This window comes from Tursiops truncatus, chromosome 1 (assembly GCF_011762595.2).
Source record: "Tursiops truncatus isolate mTurTru1 chromosome 1, mTurTru1.mat.Y, whole genome shotgun sequence".
Classification (NCBI taxonomy): domain Eukaryota; kingdom Metazoa; phylum Chordata; class Mammalia; order Artiodactyla; family Delphinidae; genus Tursiops; species Tursiops truncatus.
This window is the reverse complement of record NC_047034.1, coordinates 169,320,453-169,344,279: the sequence shown is the minus strand read 5'-3', so window position 1 is coordinate 169,344,279 and position 23,827 is coordinate 169,320,453. Positions and strand designations below refer to the sequence as shown.

Below are 23,827 nucleotides of genomic sequence, written 5' to 3'. Positions count from 1 at the left end.
CACATTTAATCCTTAAAATAACACCCTGAAAGTGTGTAATTTTTACAGTTAAGGAAACTTTTATACATTTTACAGTTAAGGAAACTGAGGCTACGTAAATTCTACAAGGGATGTGAACCCACAGTCTCATTCCAGAGTCTGAGGTCTTTACCAGCAGCTACGCTGACTCTACACAACAGAAAGTCAAATCCACCTTCTCCAGAGGGAACTGGGTCATCCCAATGAGCAGCTTCTACTTGCAGATCATCAATGTTAACTATGCTTTTCAAACGACAAAGAGAAAACTTCCTTTAAGCAGAGCTCCTGTGGCCATTTGTTCATGTGGTACACGCTAGCTTTATGCTACCTTTAGAGTAATACCAACACTTCCATTCTATGCACAGAGCAGCACTCCCTGTAGGTCTAAACATTCAAGTAGCAACTACTTATATTCTCTGCCCAACATAAATGCCTGAGTCTTCAACAACAAGTGGTCTGTCTCTGTAAAAGCTGACACTATATAACCCATGCTAGTGTCTTCTTTGGCCCATATACAACCTGCCTTGAGATTCAGATGTTGGGACAAATAAGCTAGAAAGATCCAACATCAGTATATGTAGAGGGAATGCACCATATAGAAATGGAAGGACTTCAAACTAGAGAACCTCCTTGAGAAATACTGCCTGCTCTGTGAACAAGAGAACTGTGTCTTAATCCAAGAAACAACTACTTCCCCTATAGAATCGTCTATCTAAAAATAGAACCGCTCTAGTTAACATGGGTATAAGAAGCCTAGAGTCCCCCTCACTCAGCTTCCCTTCAGGCTGTTGAAGATCTTAGACCCTGAGGGCTCCATGGGACATAATTTCAAAATAGTTTTTGTCAGCATCCTTAAGAACTGGTGTTTCACCTGTGTCCTTCAGCCATGACCTAAGGAGGCAAGAGGACATACTAGGCCTCCAGGAATGTGCTGCTTTACCTGATTCCAGCAATCAAAGGCAACAACTGGTATTGAGCCTCATAAGCCTGCTGCCCCTCCCCAAGTCTGAAAAGCCCGTACTTGTTTTTCAGCTCCACGATGGCCTGCACAGTTCGGTTGTTGTAATAGAGGTTGATAGTCCGCACCATCTTGGTCCGTTTCAGGTCCCCAATTTTCACCGTCACTTTGCTGATGGTGTGGCTGCCAATGAGTTTCACAACCTGCTGGGTGGTGGTGTACCTTGTGTCCACTTTAATGGAAGACAGCTTGATATACTAAATGCAAAAGTAAACACAAAACAGTGTGTTAGTTCAAGGCTAACGGCTCATCCTGTCCTCTTCAAAACTCATCAGTGTAACCCACTCTTCATCCATGGATGAAGTTTCTATTTAAGGTAGCAGGGCAGGTAAGGATTAATACAACTGCAGCCAACCACTGGGAGAGGGATGCCTATGCAGTAATAATCAACCTCTAAAAACAAGAAACCCACTGGCCCTGTAAGCCTCGGGACTGTCCATGTTAAAGATGTCACTTACACAAAACGGCACTTCTGGATTATTACACACCAGGCAGGGATCACTCTCCAGGTAATAGCCATCAAACTCCACTAGGCCAGACAAGGTGCTAAGGAAGAAAGCAGTCTTAGCATAAGGAGATTTTCATTTTAGGAAGCATGGAGCTTCACAAAGAAGCCATGAGAAAACCATGGCTCAATATTCCCCAAGGCAAGCTCCACTCTAGTGAGAACACAAGGAAATGTGAGAAATCCCAACAGAGTTAAGTCACAGGAAGGGAATTTCAACTGAGTGACCTTAGACGTTCCCTATTTCTGAGCTGTTCTGAGGTCACAGGAATCCTAAATGTTACATTAAAATCTGACTCAAAGAAGAGTCACAATTAAATTTACTAAAAATCACTGAATTGTACACTTGTAATGTGTAAATTTTGTTGTATGTAAATTATACCCCAATAAAGTTTGGAGAAAAAAAAAAGAACAGTCACTAATAAACCAGGGAAATAATAAACTGACAGTTTAACCAACAGTGTCTTCCAAAGTTTTTTTTTTTTTTAATGCAGCCATTTCTGTAAACTTGCCTTATGTGATTTACACTTAGACCCTTGAAAACTAGAGACCTTCTTAAATCATTGCTTACCAAACCCTAATTCAGCAGTTACATTTTGAGCACCTTCTATGCACAAGGCCCCAACTACAAGGGAGGGATTCAAAGACCAACTAGACAGGAGCGTATTGATTCATAAATAAGAGCCAATCAATGTGGAAATAGCAACTGGACTGTTGACCGAGCTTCAAATAGGAAGAAAGCAGAACAAAACTCACTTGTAAATGTTGGAGTTGGGATGGTTGGTAAGAATGTGGTTCTGAGTACGAAGAATCTCCACAGCCTTCTGTGAATATTCTTTCAACTGAAAACAGAAGTCAATATAGGACCAGAATCAAAGCCCAAGGGAAAGTCTTACTGGCAAAGACTTTTCCTCTGCTTTCTAGCTGATACCACCCTATAAGTAGCAGCCCTCACTCAGAATCAAACAAAGCTGAGCCTAACTCCTAGTCATTTAAAGGATTCTATCTTCTTTAGTAGTTTCCACGATCTTAGTGACAGCCCCTCTTTCTATACCTTGTGGAGGGAGAGAAATTTTATTATTATGGAGAAGCCATGAAATGGTTATCTAATTGCAAAAACACGTTGGATATGTGATCAGGACTGCCAGGAAACCCAGAGGAGCACTTTCTTTCCCAAGCAACTTTAATGAGTTGCATTTTCTTCCCCACTTTATCTACTTCTATTGGCTAAGCCAAATTCAGACTATACTTATTTGCTAGTGTATATTATCTAGGTGGCATACATACTGGGAGTGCTTAATATATATTTAAAAGAGATTTCATATATGTACTCCCATGTGGGTTGATCATAACGTTCTTAACTCAAGATAAAAAAGGTTAAAATGTGGCCAAGTTAGCCTCTCCAACCGTCAATCATCTGTTACCTTCTTCTCTGTTTGTGGGGTTTTCAAGGAGAAATATCCTAGTAGGTCCACAAATTGGGCAGCCTTACGACCGTAGGCTGGGAGTTCTGGCCATATAGACCACATCAGATCTAGCAGGAGCTCCTGTTGAGATTTGCTAGAGTTTCTGTAGATAAATGACAGCTCATATTATAAGCAGCAGAAAACCCTGAGGTTCCTTTATTTATCAACAAGGCCCAGGTACCGTTTTGGAGATGTATCTATTTCCCCACAACTATGGGTTAAGTTTGAATGGCTCTACTCTTCTTTTGACAATCAACCTTAACAGATGTAGCATGATCCTTTCCTGTCTTCAGGAGGTGATTTATTCCCACCATCTGACATCTCTCAACGGCAGAAACTGAGCTTTGTTACCCTAAAGAGTCAAGCCTGGTCATTTTACAAACTTGTAAACATAGCCTTCTTAGTGGAAAACAGATCATCTCTTGCTTCTGACATCAGTTTAATAGCCAAAAAGCAGATAACTCAATGAAGAAATCTGTAATAGTCAAGAGGATTCAGATTGGTGTAAATACTCATAGTACGGACGACCTTGAGTATGGAACATAGAGCCAAGACAGAACTGTCGATACATCACCCACTCTGGTCCCAGGCCCACACAGTCTGCTAAAACTAAGCCCCGGACCCTACCTGTAGATATGCAGTGTCAGGCAGTGGGCCTGCCAGCGCACCGAGGAAGAATTGGACTCTAAGAGGAAGCAACGCAGAAACTGGACCAAGGTCTCCTTATCTGCAAATTTGTTCAGCTGGTTCACCAGAGCTGTGCACAGCTGATCCTCCTGGCTTCCTGAGCTCTCACCTGCAAGATCAAAGCAGGACTGAAGGGCTGAAAAGTAGGAAGAAGTGGTCTAGAGTCCTACAGCCAGTGCTCAGGTGGAAAGAGAGGGAATTCTGTCCATGTTTTAAAGTTTCACCAAAATGGTTATGATTTGAAAACAACTTTCAGGGGCTTCCCTGGTGGCACAGTGGTTGGGAGTCCGCCTGCCGATGCAGGGGACGCGGGTTCGTGCCCCGGTCCAGGAGGATCCCGTGTGCTGCGGAGCGGCTCGGCCCATGAACCATGGCTGCTGGGCCTGCGCGTCTGGAGCCTGTGCTCCGCAACGGGAGAGGCCACAACAGTGAGAGGCCCGCGTACCGCAGGGGAAAAAAAAAAAAAAACTTTCAGTTGGTTACTGGGAGACAAAAAGTCAGCCCCAGATATAATAATCCTACCCAAAAAAGTACCTCTACAAGCCTGGCATCGACAAAGATAGTCACATTGGAGAAGGAATTTCCTTTCAGAAGTTTGCTACCTACAACAGTCAACATTACCACAGACTGGCACAGAGAGATCAGAATAATTCATTGGGGAATGTGAACCTCAACTGCTCTCCACCCATCACCTGTCTCAGGCCTCCAAGGACCATGAAAATCAGGAACGCAGAAAAACGCTTTTGCCTTTCTGATGGCAAGGAATCAGCTAAAGCTCACTACAGTGGCCATCTGTAGAGCATTTACCAGTTTACAAGGCACATTTATAGGCATAGTTTCATTTAACACCGACAATCTCTCCACGAAGCAAGTGTTATTATTTCATATTAAAAGAAACTTGGGCCTAGTAAAAATGTTTGGTGCACTTTGACATTTCCCGTTACAGACACTAGGTACGGAAGTCACACTCTTTAAGGTGTCACCTTCAACATAACTGAAAATGACACTAGAGGGCATTTGGGTTTTAGGTCCCTGTAAATCAGGATGAAAAACCTTTCAGAAGAAGAGAATGACAAACTTATGGTTACCAAGGGGGGAAGGGGGGAATGCAATGAACTGGGAGACTGGGACTGACATGCATACACTACTATGTGTAAAACAGATAACTAATGAGAACCTACTGTATAGCACAGGGAACTCTACTCAATGCTCAGTGGTGAACTAAGTGGGAAGGAAATCTAAAAAAAGAGGGTATATGTGTATACGTATGACTGATTCACTTTGCAATACAGCAAGAAACTAACACAACGTTGTAAAGCAACTATATGCCAATAAAAATTAATAAAAAAAAAAGAAGAAGAGAATGAACGATGTGCTCTCAGAGAGATTAGAACACATCACCCTGGTCACTGAGACAAGAAGGTGACCCTTACCCTCTTTCTCCTTTTCCTTTTCTTCTTTCTTACTCTTCTTTGTGGACGACTTTGACTGTGTTGTGGCTTGTCCAGAACCAGTGGCCACAGGGGCTGAGGAGGAGGAAGCACTGGAGGGCCCTGCCGAGGCCGCCAGTGCAGCGAGGACTTTGCTGCCGCACAGAGCACAGGAGAGCAGCTGCAGCAGCACCGGAGACACCCCCTCATCCACCAAGAAGCTGACTTGGAGGAGGAAGTACAGGACAGCTGCAGGCAGAGGAGACAGGGGCTCAGCTCCGACACAACTGCGAGACTCACGCACAAGAACGGGAGCACCTGCTCCAGACGCCAGGGCTGCCCTACTCCCACCACCTCCTTTGTCCAGGTTCTCTGCTGGAAGTTCCCAGAAGAATTTACACCCTCTTTGGAAATATCTGACAAGTACTGCAACAACTACACAGAGGCTGGCTCCCAGCCCCCACTCCTGTGAAGAAGATGATTCTCCTCCTTAGCTGACCGCAACAATATGCTTGTTGTGGTCCCACCGCACCCCACATTTTGTCTATGGACGCTTAGCAATCTTGGAAGTTTTTACTTGTCTTCTTTGCTGGGCAGAGTTCTGTCTATCTTGCTCATGGCTGTATCTCTAGAACCCAGTTTAACGCTTGGCATATAGTGGGCTTCGATGAACAGTTCTTGAAGGAATGAATGAGTAACAGCAACCAAAAGGAGAAGCACTGCTTACAGTCATCTTTGATGCAGAATTTCTGCCAGTTGATGGTTCGCTGGGCAGCAATCTCTGCACAGGCTTTCAGGTGCTCCATCTGAAATGGAAACCAATCACCAGAAACGACCCACACCCGCTGTCTTGAGGGGTCATCACCTCAGCTTTGGACTACAAACCCTCGCCCTCTGTGCAAGGTTGATCGGTGCCCCGGTGAACCTGGGGCCAAGGCCCAAACACTGAGCCTCCTACATTCAACGTCCCACCACACAAAGACCTTTTGTTTCCAGGGATTCTTCAGACCACTCAATAATGCAGCAGGAAAGGTAGGTCATGACGTAAGACACTACAATCCAGTTTATTTTTTTCTTGCTAAAAGCATAATAGTAAGAACACTGGATTAGGAGTCTTTAACACTGAAGGTGTTCTTCCTAGATGTTCCTATGCAATATATTCAATTTACTCCCCAAAGTCAAACAACTGATCTTAGGCGATAATACATCGTTTCTTTAGTATTCAGGGACAAAAATGAGAGGTGCACAAATCCCGGGTTGATCCTGTCCATGACATGAGCAAATGACACTGGTAAAAAGCCCAAGCCACCCCTCCTCACAACAGAGGAACCACTGCCAGGTGGGGGCGGGACCAGGGAGGGGCAATCGCAGACCCTGAAGCCAAGTGCATGTGGTATAGCACCCAGGTGGGTATCATGGATCTACCCTGCTCGCAACCCTGGCCATGATGTTCTCAAAATACCGAAAAGCCCTGTGTGTGCTGCTCCATCCTATCACCCACTTGGCTGAGCCTCGTCCACAGCCTCCCCTGCCCTGCCACACCACCCAACACCGGCCGTACCAGGCTGATGAGCGTGTCATACTGCAGGGCGGAGCCAGAGCTGGCTGTAACCACACTTGCCCGGAGGAAGATCCCCTGCTCCTCCAGCAGCTTCTTGATCCCGCGCACATGGGAGTCGAGGGTGTGCAAATCCCGGAGCTGGCGGTATTTCTCCTTTGACCCACAGATGAAGAGCAGAAGTTTGCGGACTTGCCGGCGCACAAATGGAGTTTGCTGGATCATCAGGTACTTGAGGGGAGAAACGACACAAAGAGTCAATGACTCTGGAACTGTATCTGTACCAGCCACAGCGCCTCGGGTTTTCATGAGCTGTTACTAAAAACCGGTAACACAGACCAAGCTACTTCCTTGCTGTCAAGCTAGGCCCTGGTGAGCTTTAGTATTCCTTACAAGGACCAGCAGAAAGACAGGCACAGAAAGAAAAACGTCAGAAAGGGAAAAGGAGCAACATTCCTGCTACCGCTCGTGGAGTACCCAGGAATCTACAGGAGGCTGGTCTGCACTCCAGCCCACCCAGAGTGAATGCGTGAAGAAAAATAACATTCAGAATCTCTCTTTCAGGTAAAAGAGGTGGGGAAGAAGCTGCGCCGTTACATCTACATGACTTGAAATGGCTGTTTGGGGTTTGCTAACATTATTCTTCCCAGAGTTAATCTCATGCTTGCTGTGCAGGTTATTCAGCCATTTCCTCTCGGCTCCAAAGCCACCCCACCACACCCTGCTCTGTGACGTCCAGTCCAGAACTAAAGCTAACTGCGCTGTTTCTTGCAGGCTGGTCCCCTCTTAGGTTCTGCCCGTGGGGAGCACTGGAGGGACACCAAAAGGCAGGACGGAGAGAAGGGACTTGCTCCTTCCCACCTGCCTGCCGTCCTAGGAGCAGCCCTTCACCCTAGCAGCCTCCAGCATCTCTTCAACAGTCAAGGACAAACCAGGTCCGGGCGGTCCTGTTCACCGGCTTCTTTTAGAACTTCCAGACTCCACCACATCACACCCCTTCCGGGCTCCTGAGGTGCGAGCAGCGGCAGCCCCTCCTCAGCTCCGCCGGGCTCTCCTCTGCACTCAGGGGGCTGCTGCTGCTGCTGCTTGCGGCTACTACCCCTGTGTTACCACAACGTTCCCTTTTTATCTTTGCGGTTCTTCAGTGGCTGCTTAACCAATTCTCTATATTAAAATCTCTCAGTTCATTTAACTAGTATACTTTCTGTTTTCCAGGCAGAGTCCAAACTATTAAACTTGTCCATTATCACCACATGTGGGCGAAGGTAAGTGTAGAGAACCAAACACTGAAGTGGATGCTTGCTCTGACACACATCTTCCACAGTTTCACCACACAGTACACTCTGGAGGGGCAAGACCTAAATGGTGGGAGGGACTCTGCTGGGGGAAATACCACATGATGCTTAGGATGCAAGGGAGCCACAAAGGCAGTCACAGCCGGTGTGTCCTCTCCTCGACCGGGACCTTCACTTACCTCTGAGAGAAAGTAAAACCACGAATGATCGAAGACAGGAGGTGGGATTCGAGAATTGGTGTCAGCGATCTTTTTGATCTGGTATGGCAGCCTCAGTACCATCTCTGTGAGAAGCTGAGTATAGGCCTCAAACACATCAGCAGCATGGCCCTGGGAGAAGAACATTTGTATAAGAACCTGTGATTGACAATTTCCTGACCGCAGTTAGGAAAAAGGCTGGTCTATTGCTCACTAGGAGAACCTCACGCTGGAGATGGTAAATGGCACCTTTCAAAGCTGGAGCCTTCACCGACTGATAGTTCAGTTTACAAACCCAGGAAGACCCCAGGCTCCCGGGGGCAATTTCATTACATGCAAAGCTTATTGTGGAGGCAGATCTCACTGCTCTTTAAAGTTCTAACATTTCACTCTGGTTTTTGACACTGGATTGATTTTACTCTGCTTACACAAAAATTAGAATAGGAAAAAATTGAAAAAACAGTAATGGAGAAGGATTTCTGACTTTCTATGAGATATATTCCTTTCCCTAGAACCAAAGCTTTCCATGACAACAAGAAACATTCGTGTAACCAAGGGGGTGTCAAAGATCACTAAACTCAGTCGAGATCCTGGGCCCACACACAGAGGCAGGGATACCGAGAGATTGAGGACAATGGAAACAACAGCTATCCTACAACCTGTGTGGTCCCCAGGAAGAGACTGTGAGAGTCTGGGGGCATGTCTCCCACATATTCAATCACCAGCTGTTTATCAGATCTATGTCAGGCACTGGGCGTGTGAAGAGACATAAAATATGGTCTTTGCTGATAGTCTGGAGGGGAAGACTCCACATGTGTGCACAGGGTGCTCTGGGACCCAGGCAAAGGCCATCTCGCTCAGACAGCAGAAAAGTGTGTTCTGGGGAAAGATCCAATACTTGAGCTGGGTCTTGAAGAAGGGCTAGGAGTTAACTAGACAGGGGAAGGAAGGGATGCAGAAGGAGAGGAAAAAATTTCTGAAGGGACAGCATGTACGCTGGGAGAGACACACAGATTAGCAGGGCTGCATGCAGGGGTGTTACAGTTGATAAAGTAGAGAGTTAAGTAGATAGCTGGATCGGCAAAGAACTTTTTGGCTGAAAAGTTATGGAAAACCACTAGAAGGTTATACAAAGAGAAGGACATGACCAGATTCACAATTTGTGCCCTGTTATACTCCCATACTATTCGAAGCAGTCCTGAGTATGCAATAAGCAGCACAGCTACCCCAGGCCATCTTGCTCCACTACGTGGACTCCTCCAATGGAACAGAAATGGTAATAATAATTAACATTTATTGAGCACTGCTATGTGCTAGGCACTGCGCTTTACAAACATCACCTCATCCAATGCTCACAACAACTCTATAAAGCAGATACTATCTGTATGCTCATTTTCCAGGTGTGCCAACTGAGGCTTACTAAGGTTAGATAGAACTTCTCCAAGCTTCATGGCTGGTAAGTGGGAACACTTGTTCCTGAGGGACATGTTCCCAGACTCACCTGACCAGAAAGCCCATCTTCTAAACTAGGGCATCCTGTAACAGCAGGGGGAGTATGTGACATCCTCGGCTCCTTCAGCGCTACTCACTGAGACTGAAGAGGACAGTGCCCTAGATGAGGGACAGGAGTGGTTCACTGCCCGGGGAAGGACCTCACCTTCACATACTGGCGGAGGAAGAATGGGCTCATGTCGGGTGGGGATGACGTAGTATGTGGTTTCAGCAGCTGGCTGGTAGCCACGGGTTCCTCATCGTTCTGCTGGCTCTTCCAGTACTCCAGCAGGGACTTGAGCACGTGCAGGCAGTAGTCCACAGCGCCAGAGCTCAGCAGGGCTGCTGCTGTGGCACTGGAGATGAGGGAAGATGACTGGGGAAAAACCAGGGAGAAGCTAAGAATGGCCTGTAGAACAGTATGGTATTAGCTGAGTGTTGGGGGTAGGAAACGCACTCACAACAGCCTTAGGAGAAGCTGTCATGGAACTGAGGGAGTCAGTCTCTTGAGTTAAAAGTTTCCCGACTAGGGGCTTCCCTGGTGGCACATTGGTTGAGAGTCCGCCTGCCGATGCAGGGGACATGGGTTTGTGCCCCGGTCCGGGAGGATCCCACATGCCACAGAGCGGCTGGGCCCGTGAGCCATGGCCGCTGAGCCTGCGCGTCCGGAGCCTGTGCTCCTCAACGGGAGAGGCCGCAACAGTGAGAGGCCCGCATACCGCAAAAAAAAAAAAAAAAAAAAAAAAAAACCTTTACCGACTAACTCAAACATTTCCCCCACTCTTCTGAACAGCAGCATGGTAAGAGAAAACAAAGGAACACCAGTTCCCAAATCTAATCTCCCTACACATATGTGCCAGAGGCCAAGGAGGCCAGGATTAGATAACCCTTCCACCTGCAGGGAAGAGCTTTCTCTTTCTCCTTGGGCAGCTAGAGAAGAAGCCCATTTATGTTAAAAAGAGAGAAAACTTTCCACTATAGGCACTTCTTTGCAGCCTCACTCTCCTAGTAGGGGCTCTTTCCATAGAACCAGCTTCCAAAGGAGATGGGGTGAGTGATCACATGAACAGAAAAGCGGGAGAAAAGCTACTGTAAATAAAACCATTAGGAGAGCCTGGCAAGCCCCAGCCACCCACACAGCTCAGAAGCTCATTAAGATTGGATGCAGTTCAGCCCCATTTCTACCTTCTCTGCTTTGTGTTAATCTCCTTTCCACCACACTCCACTGCTTTCTCTCTGCTCTATTACCATACCTTATAGCAACATGCAGGAGGGGAATCCTCTTAGCCACTCTGCGCCTTGCAGAACAGTCTCCTGCTTTTCAATAATGGAACTTCCAAACGCTTTAACCGCCCCCAGTGGAGGGATTGTTGGAAAAGATCAGAGCTTGGAAGGGACCCCGAGAAAGGTAGATGCTCTGCCCCTGAGCAGTGGCGGCTTAGAATGTTACTGCTCTCAAGTGACAATGGCCTGGCTCTAACAGAGGCCTCTGCCCACTGTCCGAGTGCCAACCAGACAATCCTCTTTCCTTTCCCCACACCCATTAGCCCAAAGCAAGATACCTCGCATATGGAAGACTTGGATCCGGATTTGGTCCTGGACATGAAGACACTCAGGAGTCTCATCACCACCAGGTGGACCTCATTCAGGGCACTGCGTTCGTTCTTCTTGGAGACGTCCTGGGGACAGAGGCGGAGCCCAGAAGACCACACTTACTTTAACCTTGAGGCGTCCTCTCAACAAGATTGCCTCACTTGGACTCAGAGACAAAACAAGCTCCAATGTACCTGTGGTCTATATGTGGATGATCTAGAGTCTGATACACCTAGGAAGCCATGTTAAGATACAAACAACCAGTTCGTTGTTTTCACCCTGTGGAGCTACAAAAGGTCTATGAGGGCAGGGACTTGGTCTTGTTCCTCATTTATAGCCAGAGCCAAAAGTATGCCAGGGCCAAAGCAGGCACTAAAAACGTTTCTGATGAATCAACACAACTGGAGCCCGCAGTGGAGGGTCACCCCTTGAAACTAGGTGAAGTTCCTCTAAGAGAGGAATGAAAAACTGAAAACTGATCTCAGCCAATCCCTGCCTCTCACACAGTATGACTCTCAAATTTCACCTTCTTATCCATGCCCAGTTCAGCAATAAGCTGGGAGAGCAGGTTGTCCAGGGCCCCCTTGTCTTTCTCATCTTCTCCATCCAGATCTGTAGTAAGCATCAGAATGACCTGGACGTCAACAGAGAGATAAAACATGAAAGCCAATTCCCTAAAGAACAACAATTCTAAACACAAGGTGTTTCAGAAGAAATCCCAGTCTTCCTGACTGCCCTGTCAATCATAACAATAATCCATGAAAAGGTTCTCTAAGTCCTAAGGTAACCAAAGTTGAAGTGTCCAGAGTCAGAAGAGTCAAATTATGGCATATGCTACCCTTGGTATCACAGAAAATGTTCTGCAAAACTAATTGACTAGCCTACACTATACTATATCCAACCAAAGTGGCTTAAGAAATGGCACTGTGGTATTCTAATTAAAGAACAATTTTGCCTAAGACGAAGGCAGCTAGTGGGAGAACAGCTATCAGACGACACTCTACTACTAATATTAATAAAGCGTTACTAGGGCCTTCCTGGTGGTGCAGTGGTTGAGAGTCCGCCTGCCAATGCAGGGGACATAGGTTCGTGCCCCGGTCCGGGAAGATCCCACGTGCCGCGGAGCTGCTGGGCCCGTGAGCCATGGCCGCTGAGCCTGCGCGTCCGGAGCCTGTGCTCCGCAACAGGAGAGGCCACAACAGTGAGAGGCCCGCGTACCGCAAAAAAAAAAAAAAAAAAAAAGAGTTACTAGACACTAAGAATCTCTGGAGCAGACTTTTGTTCCTGGCTCTGTCAATAACTAGCTGGATGGCTGTAGAAAATTTTTAATTTCATTCTCTGATCCTCGGCCTTCTCATCTATAAAATGAAGGGCTATAACTTGCAATTCAAAATTACATCCATTATTCTATGAGCTAATACCAAACCAAGTCTTACAGAGCCTCAGAAGGAGAGCTGTGAGCATGCTTAAGGATGGTCCAACTCTGATGTGACAGACGCAAGTGAACTGAGGGATACCTGCATGTATGGAATGGCCCGGACACCTCCAACACTTCGTAACTGGGGCAAAGTTTGCAGTAGTCTCTCCAACAGCATCAGACGGACCATGTGCAGCCTAAAAGACCAGGGAAAATACATGAAACATGAGCTAATACACAAACACTAACCAGCTGAATACGGTTCTTTCCTCCTGCCACTGACGTAAATAAGGAAGCTACTTCTTAGGAACAATCCTAGCATTAAAAAAAAAAAAAAAAAAAAAAAAAAAAAACTGTTAAGACATGCCTTTGGTGTACCAGCAACATAGAAGGAAAAATCTCACTCTGTTAAAGTGGAGCAAAACTATTCCAAGATACAACTGATGGTACTGAAAACTTACTACAGGAAAGTTAAAATATTTCTCAAGCAACCAGGTCCTAGCTGTTCTCACTATTCAAACCAAACCTTCAACAGTAAGCTTTATGGCTTTTCTCAACACATGGCCCTATTCTGCCTCCAGGCATTATTTTCTGGAATTCTCCTGTCTACAAATTTTACATCATCCAATTGTATAGTGACCTAGCCCTTTTTCTTGCTTCCCAAGTCCTTAGGAAGGCCAGTCACTGCTTTGCCCTCTCACAGCTTAGTCATCATTTTTCCTAGTATAAAATTCAATCTCAGCATCAATACTAGAACCGTGAGTTCTCCCATATATGCAGTTGGCCACTACCTAGCCTTCTTCATCTGCAGATATACAGCTGGGCTTCTGTAGTATAACAAATGTGTGTTTCTGGATCGCTAGTGAATATGCTGATTCAAGAGGACCAATATGAAAATTAATTAGGGTCTTGTCAACAAGTGGGCTGGCAGTCTCACCTAACACAATCTTACACAGATTAACAGTGCATTTGCTAAATCAATTCATGGATTCACTCTCAAAATTAATAAACCATTTTGCTTCATTTTACTTTACGTGTGTAAGAAACCACATGTCTTCATATTTTTTAAGTGTGATTTTCATGCATTCCATATCCTAGCAGGTATCCAGAATATTTTCAGTATAATAAAAGTCTGAATGAAAATAGAGTCTTGAATAATAAATGACAATTGTTCTAAAAAGAACTTGAAGGAATGAGCTAAACAACCTTCAGAATACAGTAATACACAAAAGCCCAGGCATGCATCTTCAATAATTAGACCAGCTGTGTGAGGACTACAAATGAATAAAATTGCTCAGGAACAGATAAGGTACAAGTGATGAAAGGTGAGATGACAGCAGCAGCTTAATACTTTTAGGATAAAACATAACAAGTTCTGAGATGGATTAAAATCCTCAGATTTGGAGAACGTGCATGTGAATATATACAGAAAGGAAAGAGCCAACATAATGAGTAGAGTCTGGATCTGGACCAAGATCATGCCAGATTACTGACTTTTCAAACTCTTAAGACACTAGTACTCTTGCCACTTAACAAAAAAAGTAAACAGTGTACCAAAGTTACAATTCCCTCCTCGTGACAAAGTAAAACCAATTCAGTTATTCTATTATTTAAAACAATAAGTTACTTAACAATTCGTTAACGAACTTATTCCTGAAAAATACAGTTAACTTAAAACAACTTTAGAGAATTTCATTAGCAATATGGCTAGGTTACCTAAATTGACCCTCCAGCTAAAAACAAATGAAAATCCTAAAAGATATAACAACATTTTCGAAATAATGAGTCTCAAGAAATTTCAAAGGATCGAAATCACATAGTATGTTCCCCAACCACAGTAAATTAAACTGTCAATCAATAATAGAAAAATAATTAGAAAATCCCCAAATGTTTGGAAATTTGGCAACATATTTCTAAATAGCCCATGGGCCAAAGACTAAATTACAAAAGAATTTAGAAAACATTTTGAACTGAACAGCAATGAAAATACAACGTATAAAAATATGTGAGCTCCAGCCAAAGCAATGTTAAAGGGAATTTTAGAGAGAAATATATAGCTTCAAATATGTATTGAAAAAGAAAGGTTTAAAATCAATGATTTAACCTTCCATCTTACAACGCTAAAAAAAACCCCAGAAAATTATCCCCCCCCCGCCAAAAATTAAGATACTAAAACAAAAAAGTTAGTAAGAAGAGAAAGTAAATAATCAAGAGTGGAAATGAAACAGAAAGTAGGCATACAACAGAGAAAATCAAAGCCAAATGTTGGTTCTTTGTAAATAAAGTTGATAACTTCTAGCAAGACTGACTTTTTTGGGGAAAAATATTTGTTACCCATACTAGAAATGAAAAAAGGTATACCACTACAAATCCTAAAGACATTAAAAGGATGATAAGGTATATTATGAACAACTTTATGCCAGTAAAATGAATGAATTCCTTGAAAAGCACAACATACCAAAATTGACACGTGAAGAAACAGTAATAATTCTGTGTCATTTAAAGAATGAATCTATAGTTGAAAGTCTTCCCTTAGAGACCCAGGTGACTTCACAGCTAAATTTTTCCAAGAATTCAGACGAAATAAAACCAATCTTACACAAACTCTTGTAGAGAACAGAGAAATGGGAAACATGTCCTCACTTACTTTATGAGGCCAGAATAACATGAACACCGATACCTGACAAAAACACTTCAAAGAAGAAAAATTACAGGCCTAAATAAAATATCAGCAAATCAAACCCAGTGATGCAAAGGGTAAGACATCACGATCAGGTGTCCCCAGAAGGTTGGTTTGATAATGGAAAATATCAATTACTGTAATTTACAACCTTAAACAGAATAAAGGAGAAAAACATATAATCAACTAAGCGCCACAAAAGCAACTGGAAAGCTTCAGAAACCAACCCAAGATAAAATATCTCCCAGCAAACTACTAACAGAACTTAATTTGATAAAGAATATCCTAGGAGGGCTTCCCTGGTGGTACAGTGGTTGAGAGTCCGCCTGCCGATGCAGGGGACATGGGTTCGTGCCCCGGTCCGGGAAGATCCCACATGCCGCGGAGCGGCTGGGCCCGTGAGCCATGGCCGCTGAGCCTGCGCGTCCGGAGCCTGTGCTCCGCAACGGGAGAGGTCACAACAGTGAGAGGCCCGCGTACCACACACACACACAAAAAATAAAATTAAATAAATAAATAAATAAAAAGAATATCCTAGAAAACCTTCTAGTTAACATCACACTTCATGGTAAAATAGGAAACCTTTCCTCCTGTGTCTGGGAATGAGGTAAGGATTTCCACCATCACTACTTCTCTCCTACCCAATACAATAAGGCAAGAGAAAACAGTTAAAAAGTGTAAAGATTGAAGGGAAGAAAGTTGAATGTCATTATTTACAAGAGACAAGATTGTTCATGCAGAACCTGTGGTAAGAATTAATCTAATTACCAAACCCATAATTAGGATTAATCTAATTATCAAAACCGATAATTAGAATTTAAGTGAATTTAGAAAGATCACAGAATACAAGGTCAAAATAAAAGCAATAATGAGCTCACCAGCAATCAAGAAATTATTAGGCCAGGAAATGAGTGAAGACAGAAATCCAGAGGGGTTAGCAGAGCCCTGAGACTGATTTCAGGGCATCCGAAAACTTGAGGCTATGATGCTCTAAAGGCAACTTGTACATCAGGGTGCTAGGACCTTACAAGGCGTCTGGACTAGGAAAAGACGCCTAGAATCTGCCCCAAGTGAGGAGGGTCTTCTAAGAGAATCTCATAAAAAAACACAGAAGGCTACACCCTGAGTTTAAAAGTAAACAAATATACCACTTCCCCCCGTACCACTTTTTCCCCATCCAGGAGTCTGCAAAAAAAATTAGCTGACTCAAATCCTGACGCTGAGACAAAAGGAGGAAAAAAAGAATCAGCTGCTGAAATATAGTCTAATCTATGTATCTTTTTCCTTTTGGTTAACACTTTTTGTGTCCTATTTAAGAAATCTTTGCCCACCCTAAGTTATGAAGATATTTTGTCTTCTAAAATCAGTACGGTGTTACCTTTTGTGTTTAAATCCATAGCAACTGATTTTTGTGTATGATCAGGTCAAGACTCATTTTATTCCATATTAATTTCCAACCAACCTATTGCCATTGATTGAAAAGACCATCTTTCTTCCACTGTACAGAAGTCTCATCCGTGTCATGAATCAGGTGACTATGTATGTGTGAATCTGTTTCTGAACCCTAGTCTGTTTCGTTAATCTATTTTGTCTATCCTTGCACCAATATCCCACTGTCTTACTGAGCACAGCTTTATAAGCTACAGTTGTGTGGTCCTCTAATTTTGTGGGTTTTCTTCTATATTGCCTTAGCTAATCTTAGTCCCTTGCTCTTCCAAATAAATGTCAGGATCAGCTTGTCAGTTTTGACACATACATAAAGCCAGCTAAGATTTGTGACTGGGATTATACTGAACCTGTATCACTGTTAAGACAATTGTTATCTTTATAATAATGAGTCTTTCAATCCATAACATGGTATATCCCTTCATCTATTTAGATCTTCTTTCATTCCTCTCAATTAGCTTTTATAGTTTTCAGTGTAGAAGTGTTATATATCTTCCAAACCTATAACTATGTATTTGATGTTTTCTGATGTCACTCAAATAAATCTTAGGAAACTATAAATAACTAAGCAGAGGAATTTAAAAAAGAAAGAAAAGAGATATTAAGATACATGAAGAGAATATGATGGTCTAACATCTACTGAAGTCCCAGAAAGAGAAATAACAGAAAATGAGGCAGAAGCAATGCCCAATGAGATTAATGAACGAGATATTTGAATGAGATTAATGAATGAGAAGTTTCTAGAATTAATAAAAGACACTAACCCAAACATTCAAGCAGAACAAATGTAAAGAAATCCATCCTAAACCTATCCTAGTAAAACTACAAATAACAGTGACAAGATAAAGACCTTAAAAGCAGCAGTAAAGACATTGTTTTCAAAGAAGCAATAATTGTAACAGCAGGTGACATCTCATTGGCAATAACAATGGATACCATTTTCAATTCTGGGAGGATAAAACCATCAACACAAAATTGTATACCCATCAAAAATACATCCACAAAATGTAAGTTAAATAAAGACATTTCCAGACTAACAAAACCTGAGATTTTGAAACCAGGGGACCTCCCCTAAAGGAAAATCTAAATGACATACTTCAGGAAGGAAATGATCCTAGATGGAAGGTCTGAGATGCACAAAGAAAACATGGGCATAGAAAGTGGTAAACATGTGAGCAAATCTAAACAGACACTGACTACGTAAATTATATAAAAGAGCAATAATATCTTGAAAGCTTTAAAAAGACTTTTCTGAAAACACAAATATAATTGCTTAAATTGATAAGAATGAGCAAAGTATTCTAAGGTACTCATTCAGAAAGAAGATATAGCTCTTAGTTAACTTTAGTTTTGGTTAAGTATGCATGTTGAAGTGATTAGTATAACTACTAAAAGACTGGAAACAGAGTGAACGACCTCCAAACTTGCAAAGTTGGGGCAGGGGGGAATGAGAAAAGAGCAAATCAACCCACAAGAGGGCTACAAAGAAAAAGAAACACAGAAACAAGCAGAACAAATAAGAAGCACAAAATAAATTCAACTATATCAGTAATTAACATTAGTTATAAATGAACTTAACTGTTCAAATTAAAAAGCAAAGATAGACTGGATTAAAAATATTTTGAAAAATAAACTTCAAGGAACCAAAAATCACAAAGATCACATTATCTGAACACATGGAATTAACCTAGAAATCACATGAAGAGGAAAAAAAAAGATTAAGTAGAAAATGCCTTTTAGGTTAAGCAGTTAAGAAACAAATCCCATCAAAATATCATCAGTTAACTGAGCCAGAGGTCATCTTCCCCAAAGGGATGCTGCAAGAGTTTAAGTGGAAAGACACAGGGAATAGAGGAAACACTCACTGATGCTCTCCCAAAATGTCTCCGATCCCTGACTGTTCAGTTACCTCTTTTTCTGATAGAAATCATTCAGTTCAAAATACTGATTTCTGCACTAATGCAATAACTATGGGCCTCACCAAATTTAACAAACATTGTATCACGAGTATATTCTTAGGTTTCTTTCCTTCCTCCTCTTCTATTTCTCTAGTCACCTCTTGGTTTAACATTAACATTCCTCCACCAATCCAGTACCAAACACCACCAGAATTTCTTCAGGGGCCTGGATTAGGACTTTATGGATTACTTTCAGTATGCCAAATGCCCCACCACTGGTATTTCTAGTCATAAACTTGTATTTGCTGTTTGATCTCTCTATTACCTAATAAACATGCTGAACAAGCAGTTATTTCTAGTATTTACTTAATCACTATCACTTTTGAGTCCAGAACAGTGTCACTTATAAAGAGAATGCTACAAAATGAGTGTATGGTTAATGATGAAACAAGAAAGATTTGACTGAGGAGGATACGTGTTTTTACGACAATCCCTTTACTAAGGGATATAGGGGGGCCCTACGCGAAGAACCACTTTCTATTCTCTCTGCAATTGATTTGATGAAATTCTAATTAGGACCAGAAGACAGACCTAGAACACTTCTTAAGGTTTTTACACTGTTTCACGAGTCTATTACCTTTACATTTCAAAAGAAATAAACTGTTATCACCACTCCACCTCCTGCAACTGATCCATCATCCTATTCCTGAAACATTCTCCCCTAGGAAAGCCTCTTGAGTGCAAGTGGCCAGCTCCTGACCTGTTGCTAGCGTGGACATCTCCTTCCCCTTCCCCTTCTCCTTCTCCCTCGGAGCCATCTCCTTCCTGATGTCCGGTGGTGGTGCTGATGGCGCCAGTGCTTGAACTGACACTTCCTGGTCCAGCCGGATGCCCCTCTGCTGTGGCATCACCATAAGCACTGCTCCGGCCAGATACTAGAGGGAAATGGTTTAAAAAGTGCAAATCAACTCCCAAAGCACAGTGGAATCCAGTGCATTCTGAAGTCAGCAATTACCTGACTGGTAGCTTTAGAAAATTTTTTTCTCCTGTGTGAAGGTCAATAAGGATTGAATTCACGATTTCGGTCCCACAGGACTAAATGACTAAATGACTCTTCTGGGTACCCAAAGAACAGAAGATCCACCCACAAGAACAATTAATCTCAACTGTGGATAAATTTCCATCTCATACTCCAGAAGAAACATATACTGATTTGGGAATCTCAAAATTATCAGCTACTCTATATCTCTTCCACAAAAAATTTTCATATCCAATTTTTAAGCAGAGACTGATTTTTGAGATCAAACCAAAATGGCTTGTCATGCTTCCTCATTCTAGAATCCCAACCCCCACCAGTTAGTACAGATGGCCTGCTATATTAATATACCCGATCATTAACAATGGGACTGCCCAAAATCTCTTCCCCAACAGAAGCAGCAAAAACCACCGTAGGACTGATTTCAAAGTCATACCATAATTGTTTTCAATTAATCATGATTTGGGATGTCATTTCTTTCTTCCACTAACAGATAATTAAACTTCCCCTTGCTGAAACCAATCCTAGGGCCCAGGCAGGGATTTCTATTTTGTCCCCACCCTCTCTGCCCAAGGATATCAGGACCTCCAGCCACATTACCACTGTGCTCGCCAGCCACCGAGTCCACTGCACTTCCCCCGCTCTCCGAGCCCACACTACCACCGTGGTCAGCAGGGGAGGTCCGAAGCGTGGAACCATCAGTTGCTGCTGTGCTGCCCTCGTCGTCTGAGGCTGGAGCTGAGAGAGTAACGAGAGCTGTTACAGGTAAAAACCCCTCTTCGGGGCAAAAGCATCAAACTACATAGTGCAGAAGACACAATGCAGTTTATACATCCTGTTGTCAAAGAAAAAAGGGAAGGATTTGCTTTGCTGGTTAATCACTAACAGGAACAAACACTATACATGGTGCATTGCAAACAGTACTTAGACAGAAGTGAAAACCCAGTTCACTGGGCATTTCCTTCGCTGTTACATCACAGTGCAAGTAAAACAGTGCAGAGATTCAAGAAGAATCTGTGACGTGGACACTCAGTTTTCTAGCTAACATGCTTCACGGTCACCATAGTCTAGGTGTTACTGACACCTGCTGAGATTGGAAAATAGCCATTACCATTCAAAAGCATAGATTCTGAATTTTCATGAGATTTGTTTTGCAATCAATTTATGCTTATGCTAGGAAATCACTTATCATGAGCTCTCAAATCAACCCTGTCTGTTTTTTTAATCAGATGGTCCAGAGGGGAGCTCATTCGGAAATTTCAAACTTCCTAATCATCCTCATCAGATGCTAATAACGAAGCAAGGAAATTCCCCAGAGACAGCCACAGCATCCAGGATCAGGGCTGAGCTGAGACAGGAGGAAAATGCTGGATGAGATACATGGGGGAGAAAAGCCAAGACAGCCACAGAGCACAGTAGGAACATAACTGGCACAGCACAACAGTGACCCCCAAGCCTGAAATGACAGCAACTAAAGAGACCTAAGGAAAGCAACAAGCCATGACAGCAGGCGAGAGGGGACAGCCAGTTTCTCCCTTTCTTATCTGTCCAAGATAAAACGCCCAAAACAAAAAAACAAAGAAAAAAAAAAAAGAAACAAATAGAGGGACACATCTGTCTGAAAACTCTCAATCAACCCTTAAATTACTCAGGGGCTGATTTTCCAGTAGATTGTTCAGATGTTCCATCCTCCTCTATTTGGTCCAACTCTCCGCTCAGGACATATTTTTTTTTTATCAGATTAGGAAAAGTGATTGAAAGTACACACAAAATGAGGTCTGAAGATTTCCTATGCATTTGAATTGTCCATAAAAACCCTACCCACCAAGCTCAGATCCCACGCTGACCTGAAGTGTAACTCAGCTTCTTGTAGGTTCACTTTTATTTGCAGATGAAGAGAAAAAAGTTAAAAGGTTTGAGCTCCATTTCTTGTCTCCCTTTTGAAACTGTCTAAAATGTTAGAACTCTGGTGAAGAACCCTGTAAGCTGTGATTTAAGCTCTAAAGCCGATCAACCTGCAAGCTGTTCTCTTGGCCTTTCCTTGGGGAATTAGCTGAAGCCAGGCAGCATGCAAAGTGTAGGGAAGCAGAGCCATGAATGCCTTTGCCAAGCTGCATCACTATGCCTTCCACACCCGCATTTCTAAAGCAAAGGCACAAGCAGGAAGTCCAGGATGGCCTGTCAAAGCAGCTGCCCATTACACTCTCACAGCGTTGGAAACGAGGCCTGAGGGTCCTGGGGCCCTGAGCCGCGCTCCTTGCTGTGGACAGTTACCTGATGCTGTGGTGTCAGAGAGGGTTCCTGCGTCCAGAGAGGAAGAGCTGGGTGCCTGGCCGGACAGCCCCAGGCTCTGCAGGCCCAGGGCACTGCTGCTGCTGCCTGGGAAACAAGTGGAGAGTGAGCACAGCATCCCCTCCAGACCCCATCCACAGCGCCGCTTGGCCACCTGCTGCCCTCAGGAGTCTAAACTCACCAGCGTGTGACCCCCTTTGGCCTAGAGGAAGTTACTCAATAGCCATTGCTGTCCACCCACCAAATTTAGTTACAGAGATGGTGGAAGCCTTCCTTCAGCTCAGGCAGGACACAGGCTGGAGGACTCTAACAGATTTGGGAGGAAACAATCCAAAAGACCAAACTAACAGAAACTATGAGATTGGCTCCCAGACTAAAAATCCCACCGTGATCCCTCTCACTCTCCACCTGTATCTCTGAACAGCTCTCACCCAGATCAACCTCTCCCCAAATCTGGGGACGAGCTAAGTCAGCTGGATATCAGTAACTGCCAAACCCTCTTTCCTGTGCAAGGCCAACGGGCCACTGTGTTCCTGGCATTGCCTTCTACCTTGCTGGTCCTGCTGCAGGCTCAGGGCAATGGCTAGTTCAACCATGGTCTCGTCATCTGCATCAGGCGGGATGTCCAGCATGGGGGGGAAGCCCTCTGCGCCTGCCAGCAGGGCCTCCAGGGGAGAGGGGTTGCCATTGTTGACATTTTCAGCTGTCTCCAGGACCATCGACTCAGACTGCAGAGAGAAAGCTCTGTCAGTGTCCCGTGGTAAACGGCAGCTTGTGGAAGTCCACTGAATAAGAGCTAGAGGAGAGTTCTGAGGCTCCTCCTCCCCTCTCCTGCTGCCAGAGACTCACCACCATCTCAAAATCTCCATGGTCCACCTCACTCTGTTCCTGGCTTTCCTGACGGATGTGACCACCATTCGGGATCCCTGACGACTGCATTTTCTCATCTGCGTCATCATCGTCATCATCATCCTTGTCTCCTGAGTCAAAGAAACCCCAGTCACCTGAAGGTGCTTGCTCTTTCCTCCCTCGGCGTGTGGTAAGATAAGCTATTACATAGCAAACAAAAACCAAGACAAGCAAGCTACCAGCTAGTGCCCTGTGCTTTAGAGATAAATTCCAGGGAGCCGTGCCTGGCCTTGTTCTCCTGCTTCCTGGACCTAGCAGGATCTGAGAAGGTGGGGCTGGCAGTGACAGCCTGCTCCACTTAGGAGAAGTCTTTTCCAGCTGATGAAGGAAAACAAAAACAAAAACGCTTGGATTCCATAAAGCAGAAAAATCTAAGACCAGGAGGTCCCATGAACTTGTGCCAACCCTCAAGAGACCTGGACAAGACAGGGAAAATAATACAATTGAGATGTTTCTCTATTATCTGTCATGGCAGCTTGGAGTGTTATCTTACTTTTTTTCCCCCAAAACAACTGGGTCAGTGAGATTTTCACACTACATAATCATTAAGAGAAGAACCAATTGTGATGTGAAACCATCGAATAAAAGCTGGTTCTTTCAGCACAGCACTACAGGTCCTACTCGGACCAGCTTCTGTATGAAGGGGAAAAGCCTTCTAAAAAGGGAGAAGCCCAGGTTAGACTCCTAATTATCAGAAAAGGATGGAGACCTTGCCTTCCACTCAATGGGCTGAAAAAGTATGTGGACATGACCTTAACTGGAAACATAAGCTATCCGGACTCTAGCTTCTCCACAGAGAAAAGATGCACAAACTGTTGCCTGACTCATCAAAAGCTTAAGATGAATGATACTCAAGGAAGGTTGTCTGAAGGTCGTGAAGCTGCATGCGCT

At 43.8% G+C, this 23,827-nt stretch overlaps 1 protein-coding gene across 7 annotated transcripts in view; it reads right to left on the bottom strand.

Moving 5' to 3' along the window:
• UBR4 (ubiquitin protein ligase E3 component n-recognin 4) overlaps positions 1–23,827 on the bottom strand; it is a 127,894-nt gene that overhangs the window by 42,080 nt on the left and 61,987 nt on the right. For 2 of the 7 annotated variants that reach the window (XM_033842279.2, XM_033842306.2), the window contains 18 exons: positions 22,877–23,007; positions 22,578–22,755; positions 22,010–22,114; positions 20,336–20,491; positions 19,460–19,634; positions 12,776–12,872; positions 11,785–11,892; positions 11,228–11,344; positions 9,832–10,041; positions 8,157–8,306; positions 6,686–6,913; positions 5,852–5,930; positions 5,128–5,373; positions 3,635–3,803; positions 2,966–3,110; positions 2,298–2,383; positions 1,495–1,582; positions 1,040–1,233 (listed from right to left, as the gene is read on the bottom strand). In XM_033842279.2, the coding sequence (XP_033698170.1) occupies positions 1,040–1,233; positions 1,495–1,582; positions 2,298–2,383; positions 2,966–3,110; positions 3,635–3,803; positions 5,128–5,373; positions 5,852–5,930; positions 6,686–6,913; positions 8,157–8,306; positions 9,832–10,041; positions 11,228–11,344; positions 11,785–11,892; positions 12,776–12,872; positions 19,460–19,634; positions 20,336–20,491; positions 22,010–22,114; positions 22,578–22,755; positions 22,877–23,007 (2,662 nt within the window). The remainder of the gene's footprint in view (positions 1–1,039; positions 1,234–1,494; positions 1,583–2,297; positions 2,384–2,965; positions 3,111–3,634; positions 3,804–5,127; positions 5,374–5,851; positions 5,931–6,685; positions 6,914–8,156; positions 8,307–9,831; positions 10,042–11,227; positions 11,345–11,784; positions 11,893–12,775; positions 12,873–19,459; positions 19,635–20,335; positions 20,492–22,009; positions 22,115–22,577; positions 22,756–22,876; positions 23,008–23,827) is intronic. The other 5 variants (XM_033842298.2, XM_033842322.2, XM_033842300.2 and 2 more) reach the window with 4 other exon arrangements.